Source organism: Papaver somniferum, chromosome 4, assembly GCF_003573695.1.
Source record: "Papaver somniferum cultivar HN1 chromosome 4, ASM357369v1, whole genome shotgun sequence".
In the NCBI taxonomy this organism is placed as follows: domain Eukaryota; kingdom Viridiplantae; phylum Streptophyta; class Magnoliopsida; order Ranunculales; family Papaveraceae; genus Papaver; species Papaver somniferum.
This window is the reverse complement of record NC_039361.1, coordinates 64533188-64542873: the sequence shown is the minus strand read 5'-3', so window position 1 is coordinate 64542873 and position 9686 is coordinate 64533188. Positions and strand designations below refer to the sequence as shown.

At 37.5% G+C, this 9686-nt stretch overlaps 1 protein-coding gene across 1 annotated transcript; it reads right to left on the bottom strand.

Moving 5' to 3' along the window:
• Positions 1–349: 349 nt before the first annotated feature.
• On the bottom strand, positions 350–2800 carry LOC113275730 (F-box/kelch-repeat protein At5g15710-like). The gene has a single exon (XM_026525281.1). It carries the CDS (start codon positions 2325–2327, stop codon positions 978–980), a length of 1350 nt encoding a protein of 449 aa, XP_026381066.1. The 5' UTR covers positions 2328–2800; the 3' UTR covers positions 350–977.
• Between the last annotated feature and the right edge of the window lie 6886 nt (positions 2801–9686).

Below are 9686 nucleotides of genomic sequence, written 5' to 3'. Positions count from 1 at the left end.
CAACAGAGCATAATATTGGAAAGAGAGATCCACCCAGTCAGTACCAGTCGTTCATGGTCTCGGTATAAAATTCCAGATATGTGTTTATCCATTGATCAAGATTACTGAATCATTCATCTAAGTAGTTCAATTCCTATCTACAAGTATATCACTTGAATACTAAGATAAGCTTTAAGGGAAAATTACAGCAGTAGGAACAGAGGGGAGTCAGACTCAGGGGACCAGTGGACTCGAACGAAGATGATTACGGTTACATAGAATTGCCAGTTAGTGTCACACTGAAATATGTAAGCTACCTATATATTGCTTAAATGAATTTCCAGAGAAAATGAACAAAATCAAGTAATGAACTATCAACGGGGGACTCTCGTGTTATTAGACATTTTCAGGACAGTACACATAAACATTAAGCAAAAAATTCATATAATTCAGGGAACTTGCATGATATTGAATATTCAAGGAGAGTACATATATACTGAAGCCCAATAAGTCGGGAACTTGCACGAAATTGACCATTTGGTAGCGTACTAATAAACTGAAGAAAGGCCGTATATCCATCTTCTTCTTCGATTGCCAGCCATAATGTGTATCAACCAAAAATTTCAAGTCCTTATCTAAGAATTTAAACGCATCCAGTACCCCATCTCTGCAACATCATAATACCTAATCCTGATGCCAATATATTACTAGCTATGTGAAACAAAAAAAACAGTCAAAAAAACATGCTTCTTCTGGTGGGGTGTGTAATGCCAAATGCTGGAGTATCTAATGCGGTTTTAAAATGTAGAAGACAGCGGCTCAAGAGATGAAAATGAGCAACAAACATACCATTTTCCCAGTTCAACAAGCTTCCAGCTTGTGTAGGTGTCATGTGAAGAGGAGGCAGAAATGCTGCAATGGGAAGATGCATCGAAGGATAAACTCTCATAGACCTCTAGATATACATTGGAACTCCATCCACAAAGCAGAGATTCACCTCAATGAATGGAAACATCAAATCTTGGCTCATAGAAACATACTTGGCTGTTGTAAGACTGGAGAGCACAGCCAGCAATCCATGACCACACTTTCTTACCGACGTCATATAATAGACCCTTACCTTGATTCCAAGAAGTAAAACAGATCAAATTATCTTGCCCGAAACATTCAAATCTCTCTGCTGATAACCTCAGTAATGCCCTGAAATACTTAGGTGGCATCCTACTTATCTCTACCCAAAGAATCTTTGAATGGTCCAATTCCCAAATTCGCATACTCTGAAGTGTGCTATAAAGACCAATACGCCCCACTAGGAACAAACGTTTTTGTGTCCCTGCAACCAAATAACCATCCAACAAAGAACGGGGAAATTTAGCTGCAAGTTGTTCCCAATAACCAGTATCCAGCCTATACATCATCAACCCAAGTGGCGAAAGGGTCTCAAGATACAGCCTGGAGTCACAAAACGCCATCTTCGATGAGCAAAGATTTACAGCAGGCATTATCTGATGAACAGACCAAGAATTAAGTTTCGAATCATAAACCTCAGTGGGCAACGTCTTGTCACCATAAATATCACTAGTAGCTATGACTTTGAAAGACCTATCTGTCCGATCAGCAACCAAAATTAACTGTCTTTGCTGATTATAATGCATAATAGGAAGTGTCCTCCAAGCTTGAGTAAGCGGGTTACAAACCAAAGTTTTGAAAGTAACCCCATCTGATCCCGAGAAACAAACAAGACCTCCTGAAGAACCAACTAACCAAAACGCCCATTGTGGTAAGAATGTAAACGGTATTTTGTACCATGTTTTCAGTGGCAAGCTGAATATTGAACACTGCAATGTTTGAGGGCTTTTTGAAAATGTGAGAAGACAAGGTCCATGGGAAGGCAATTGAGAATATAACTTAAGGAAACTATTATCTTGAAGTATTGAATTCCACCTTTTACACACAGAACGCAGCCGAAAAATCATAAAAGGAGGTACTCTAGCTAAAATCTCATTCAACAAATCTTCAGGTAACATCGCCCATATATTATCTTCCATTTGGATATCAGGATGAATAAATTTACCAAATGTTGCAACAGTCTCCTCATCGAACCCTCGAGGCTTTGTCTTCACAGCCTTTTGCCTTGAAGGACTAGTATTTCTCGATCCAGCTCGGCTCGACGGACTAGTATTCCTCGACCCAGCTCTACTGGAAGGACTTGTATTTCTTGACCCGTGTATACTCATAGATGTTAGTTGTTCTTCAACAGAAACTTCTTGTTTCACAATTGTAGACCCTATTTCTTCAGTTCTTGATTCATTTACTACCCCAATTCTATCAATCACCTCAAACCCCATTCTATATGAATCAATCTAAATCTAAACCCCTTAATTCATCTAACCAAAATTCTTTCAATCAACAAATGGAACCCTAATTTACAACAGTATAGATCTAAATTTATAATTTTTACACCTACATATGGAATCATAAATCCAACAAAAAATCATAAAATCTGTGACAAAATTCAGGAATTAGAATTCTTTTAGTACCTTTCAACTTGGATTGCCCCCAGAAAATTTCTTCTCTGCACAAAAAATTGGAAGAGAAAAAAAATCTCTAATTAATGGAGGAAAGGATTGGGGATTATTTTATAGAGATTTGTGTTTCGATTTCTCTAAGAAAGCAAAGATTAAATCGTGGCTGTTAAGATTGGCATAATGATGAAATGAGACCCACCATTGGCTTGAGTAACCACAGGTTTTGAAATGGAGACATGAAACGGTGATATGGTGGTGATGGGTTTTGTTTTAGTTATGCTACTGTGTTTATCAGTTGACTATATGTTCAAAGAAATCTTCTTGGTGGTGGTCTAAATTTGGAAACCTTTTCACACCGTGAGAACCACTAATGTGGGACCTGTTCACCTAGGCAGGCAGCAGACAAAACACCAAGTCCAAACAGCCGATCATGAAATAGTATTTTGAATTATTGAATAAACAAAAATAGCAAAAGTAAAGACAAAAGAGAGAGTCGTGTGCCATGGTTGTATAGGCCTATTCATGTGCACCATGTCAAAGAAATGAAAAGGGAAAAAAAAGGAGAAAAAAAATTTATCACGTCGTTACGGGAAAACAACTGAGCATTAGTTTAGCGTAGGGCTATCAATGGGTACCCATTACCCGAAACCGGAACCGGATCCGGTAGACTTGGGTCCGATTCCGGGTCCTAAAGTTGGACCCATTAGCAACTTAGGACCCGACAGGTAATTACCCGATTTAACCCGAGTCTAAACGGGTCCAAACGGGTAATACCCGTTGGGTACCCGCGGGTATCGGGTACCCGTTTATTCATACTTTTATTCATGTTTTTGCTAGTTTTAGCTTTGGTATTTTACTCGTTTTAAATTTTTCTCTTACATTTAATCTTTATTTAGTACATTAATAAGAAATAATAATAAATTTTATAAAAGTTATTTAAATCCAAGCCAAAAAGAAACAAATATTAAGTTTTTGAGGTTTTTTTAATAGTTCTCTTAAGACCCAATGGATACCCGGGACCGACGGGTACCCGGATATTTAAACGGATCCGGTTCTGGGTCCACAAATGTAGGAACCGGACCCGGAACCGTTAGGACCCGGATCCGACCTTCATAAGTAGGGTCCGGGTCCGAGCTAGTGATACCCGGGAGGACCCGGACCCGTTGACACCCCTAGTTTAGCGAGCAATAGTGGTAATAGTGCTAACGTTCAAGATTCTATGGCTGACGGTTTTCTGAATATTGTTTGACGGAGTATCCAGTTACAATGGCTAGTTCTTTCAATCCAGAATATAGAATTCTTCCACTTATAAATAGGTAAGTCTTAAATCAAACATTTACACCAAAAAAATTTTGTTACACAAAAATTTTCTCTATTTTTCTCTTTTTCAATCTAAAGTTTTCAAATGGCAAAACTGCAGACTTGATTTTACAACGCAACTTGATCTTTCTATAGTAGTACTTGAAGATGTTGTTAAAAAGATATGTGATATTTATAAAGAAATAGGTAAAAAACAAAGAAGTTTTTAAGTTTTGGATATTAACTAACTTAAACCTGAAGCTAAAAAAAGGCAAAGAAGAGCTCAAGGCAAGGAAAATCAACGCGAAGCAAATTTAAGGCGAAGAAAAAGATAAACAAAGGAAGCTCCTTTCATGAGGGCAATGATTGGAAGTTATGTGAAACGAAAAAGATAAACAAGATGAAGAACATTGTCCCGGGCTTTTATTTCTTAAAGTCTATATTTTAAATCATAATTGTCTTTTTTATGCCTTGTAAAATGACTATTAATGATTTATTCGAAGTTTATATAAAAAAAAAAGCACAATTATTTATGAATTCGAAAATTTGACTCGTATTGTTAAAAATTAAATTTATATTCTATTCTTAATTCAATTTTACATTTTAACTAGACTTACATTTTAATTTTAACTAATAAAATAAGAAAATAGCAAAGCTTATACTTAGCCTTTGATTTACAATTAAGAAATTAAAACAGTGGGTTTTTTGTAAAGGCTGAACAATCATTTGTCTATATGCGATATTAATGCTAAGAAATGTAATTTTTTTCTATCAAAGATTAGGGATAGTCATACAGAACGGTGTTGGAGCCCAGTTTGTTATTAGGCTCCCAACCAGCTTCTTAATTAAGAAATTAAAATATAAATATTGGATTATGTTTGGGCAACACTTTTAAAATCTCAAAAAAACTTCCATATTGGAAGTATATTCCGTTAATGCATAGCCACTCCACCCGACACCTTTGTTCAATATCCATCATGGTTTCACTACGCCTCATGTTTCAACCTGCTTGCATTGCCAAAGTAACATACTCAATAATTTCTTGATTGAGTACAGTGAAACGGTGACTCAACCGGTATGCATCGTGATTGTTAAGGTTCATTGTTTCTTCTTGAAATTTCCAAAATATGTTTTCCCAAAAAGATTGGGCTTGGAGTACACTACTAATGATGAAATGTTCACTAAGAAAAACATAATTCCCACAAATACATTCATCTTCCGCAATAGTGAATTTTGGACTCCTCCCTCTTATTTGGTTTTGCGCATTGGCTGGGTTAACAGTTCTTGATTTTCGGCAGCATATTGGCTTTCGATGAACTCAGCCATGTCCATATTTTTAAAAATTAGAAGAGTAATGAAAAGTATGGAAGACGTGTGAGTTTGAGAAATTCTAGTGTGATTTAAAATGAATTTTAAGTGAGTAATAACCGAGCGATAGAAAGACTAGCGCTGACGCTATAATGACCAATGAGCGTTGTTAAGACTATCAAGCGATGGAGTCTCTATCGCTCGATAGAGACTCCATCGTGAATGTCTAAGTGGTATATTTGCCACTTAGCTACTTAGGCCGGTTCCTATGGTAAGTTATAAAATTGTGATTTTGCCATGCCAGGTGGACTGGCAAACTGTGCACGCCACTATGGGGAAAAGAATAAGCGGTCGAGACTACATCGCTAGCGGTGTAATCTCGACAGTCCACGGTCGGTGCTCTACCGCTATAAATACCCTTGTTTCCTACCCCTTTTCATTCACAAACCAAAAATCCTTTCTTCCCTTCTCTAAAGAGCAGACTAGAGCGATTTTTTAAAAATGAGTTCCAAAAAAGAAAACCAAAGGAAAAGAAACCGGAAGGAAAAAGGAAAATCCGTTACATATAGTGATATCGTATGGATTCAGGATAAAGAACACGAGTTCGCTAATGTTAGGCAACTAGTTGGATCTGGTGTAACATCTATGCATTTATCTAACCATCCCGACCGAGTTTTGTTACCTAAATTAAAAGGTGGGTGGTCTGAGCTAAGTGAAATTTATGAGTTACTCCCAGAACCTGTTCAGGAATCCTTGAGAAGATATCCTTGGCAGCGTTTATATTTCATGAAATGCAAAAACCACAGGACTCAAATTGTGCGAGTTATTTGTGAACGTTGGTGGAACACTGCAAATACCTTCTTTTTCAAGGATTTTGAGTGTGGTAAGTTCTATTTCTTCCATTCAATAGTTTAATTTTTAGTTCAGAAACAAATTTTAATTTGATACAAATTTTAGTTCCACATACAAAATTTGATTTTATGACCATGTTGTTTTTAGGGTTCACACCGTTAGATTTGTATATGTTGACTGGAATAAAATGTGAGGGTGATGTAGTACAATTTAACCAATTAAAGTGGATATCAGAAGGAAGATGGAAACAATTACTCCCCTTGTACTCAAATGATACTGGAGGAAAGCCAAATTCCAGAGACATGAACTCATTTGGATTAAGAGTGTCTGGGTTGAAGGCTTTTTTGGGTCGTTACAATGCCAGGGGGATGAACAGAGCTGAAGATTATCCCGAGCTTGAACGGAATTTTGTATATGGATGTTAGGCCAAGTTTTTTTCCCCAATGCAAGCTCAGTGTCATTAGTTGGTTTTCTGGAATCTTTACAAGATTTAAGTAAAGCGCCAAATTATGATTGGGGTACTGCAATTTTAGCTGAGCTATACATATGTCTCAGTGATTGCTCAATTAAGAAGACTGATAGCTTAAATGCATTTCGGGTCGTATTGGAGGTAAGAACTGTTTATTATATCAATGTTATTTTTTAGAGGTGAAATGTACTAAAACATCAATTTTTGTCGATGTTCTTTTTCAGTATTGGTGGTATACTTACTTTACGATCAGCGAACCTGATCTTCATGATAAACGATTAATATTTCCAGTCGTGTACAAGTACAGAGCTGATAATTGGATTGGCCAGATTAACGATGGTCAAAATGTTGTTGATATGCAAAGGATGCAACAAGTGTGCAGAACTAGTATCAACATTACGACAACGTCGTATACAGTAATAGATGAGTTCAATTTTGATTCGTCACAAGACATGCTTCGGTTAAGCCTTAAGCGACTTGTATTTTACAGTCCACTTAGTGGTCTGGGTATTTGGTACTACGGAGAAAGACATATTTTTCAGTTACAAGGAAGAAAGGTAAAAGCCATCAACCCATTTCCAACTTCAACTATTTCACATGATGATTGGATGAAGTTGATAAGTAATGGACAACCTTGGGAAGAAGCTGATGATTTGATCCAAGAACCAGAAAATGATTATGATTACTACAGTTGGTACCAAAAGGTATACAAGCTAAGTATTGTTGTTCAACCACAAAACTTAGGTAGTGTTGACTTTCCAGCAATTGGCAATTTTCCACTTACATATCTTCCATCCCAACCCCCACCACGGACAGGAGAACCATGTACGTACCCTAGCACACAAATGGGGTCACATATGCCTCAGATATCTTGGGAAGTCCAGACTTTATCACCGACTGGAGATGTTATTACAGTTCAACTTACTAGTGAAGGTATGCAGCAGAGCTATCCATACGATGGTGTGGATGCAACAAAAGAAGAGTATAAGACCGAGTTGAACAACTTTTCGCATTTTACCAGACGATTCCAAAATTTTCACATAAGTCAGATGCAGGCTTTGAGGGACAGTATGAGTTATGAATTGCCTGAGACTCCGTTAGGATCAAGTTCTCAAATGCCCGGTGAAAGCAATACAAGAGTTCGTACAAGTGGAGGTCGTGTAAGTGAAAGTCGTGCAAGTGGAAGTCGTACAAGTGGAAGTCGCGCAAGTGGAAGTCGTGGAGGTCGTAGAAGTCTTCATGACCCTACGATGGAAGAGACTATGGTGGAAGAAACTCAGCAAGCAAACTTGGAGATTGAGATGGAGACGAATTTTCATTCTCCTCTTGGTTTCATTCCTCAAGGTCCTGTACTTACTCATAGTGGTGCACACGTAAATTTGGATGCATTTAGGCAATCCGTAATGTATACCCCAACAAGTTCAGCATTTCACCGATTTCAAGCACCTCCAATGGGTCTGATACCATTTCAAGGTTATGACTCGCCTGATGCTACTCAACCACCATCTAAGAGTCAGAATAATGAGTTTTCACAAGATCCAACAGGCTTAGGGGAATTTGTATTTGGTGGTAATCGTTAGTTTGAGAGTTTTTCTTAGTTGTTATTTCGTGGTTTGTTTAAATCGTTAATATAATTGCACTTTTCTTTGATAAATAATAATCTTCATTTAAAGTTTTATACATAAGTTATAATTAAGAACTTAGAATTAATAAGCTAGATTAAATTGGGGCAACACTTTTAAGATTTCATAACAACTTGCATATCGTAACTTCTCTCTGTTATCACGCAGCCACTTTGCACGACATCTTTGATCAATCTCCACCAGGGTTTCACCATTTCTCATGTTTCGAGCCTCTTCCCTCACCATACCAATATACTTGTTAACATTCCTGGAAATTATGGAGAACCGAGCACCCAACCCCCAACGAATTCCGATTGTAGAGGTTCGTTGTTTCTTCTTCAAATTTCATTAAAACGCGTTCCCAAAACGGAATTAGTTGTAATGCGCCATGAACTATTTGCTCTTCTTCAAATTCGAACGTGCTAAAATTGAGTTGGTGTGCAACTCTCCAGCTATTTGCTCTTCTTAATTCATTTTCCACACTAGCTCGAAGTGCAACTCTTTGATTTTCGGCAGCATGTTCCTCTTCTATGAACTGATCCATAGACATGTCTTGAGCCATTGTAAAAACCAATAAAATAAGAAAAAGGTGTGAGTTCAAATGTTAGAGGAATATGACATCTATAGGGGGAAATTTATGGTCGGTGGATCAGATTATACTCAGCGGTGCAAACTAAACCGGCCAGTCTTATAAAACCCGGTAGCGGTGCAGTAAACACCTAACGGTGTAAACTGGATCGAGCAGTCGAGACTCGACCGCTCGGTGGAAACTTGATCTGGCCTGGCTAAGTGGAAAATTTTCCACTTAGCCAGGCCAGTTTTCCCCCTCCATAGTGGGTGCTTAAATGGCAAACTCTTTGGTTTGCCACACCCATAGGAAGGGGCCTTATATGTGCCATTTTTCCATACCCATAGTGGGTGTATAATAGGAAAATTATGTTGTTTGATATGTGCATTAGAATAGGTCTTAGGATCGTACAATTCACGATTCAGATCGTATGATCCGTTGTAATTTTTGTAATCGTTTTGAATCGGATGTATGAATCGTATGTCCTATTGAATCGTGTTTGTGAAACTGAAAAAATGTATGGGATCTCACAAATTGAGAACCTTAAGACTAGAGCTCAGGACCTCTTTATCGTGTTTGTCAAACTTCTTTGACCAATTCTTGACTAAATTGGAAGGTCCAAATGTTAGATAAATGAAAATATATGGGATCTCGAAAAATGAGAATCGCTCGAACTCAGGACCTCCCTTGTCGTAAGGTTAACCTCTAGCGACCGTTTCATGTTGATTTTTGTTAATGTATGATGAACTTTATTGTATATATCTGTTTATTAATGATATAAGAGCAAACTTGGAAAAAATATATGGTCTTTGTTAAAAATCAACATAATTCAATATTATTAATTGGTAAACACACGATTCAAAATATTTTCGACCCTCGATATTGAAAAAAGATTATGTTAGAGCATTACTCGGTCGAACTCGCAAGCGTTGCTATCTCAAGCTTGTTTGCCAAGTTTAGGTGGTCAAAACTATAAGTCTTGATTTCCAGTCTACTTATAGCTATGTCTCGGATTAGGATAAAATGTGTAGTTGAGTTGTAGACTTCACGGCGTTCATCGA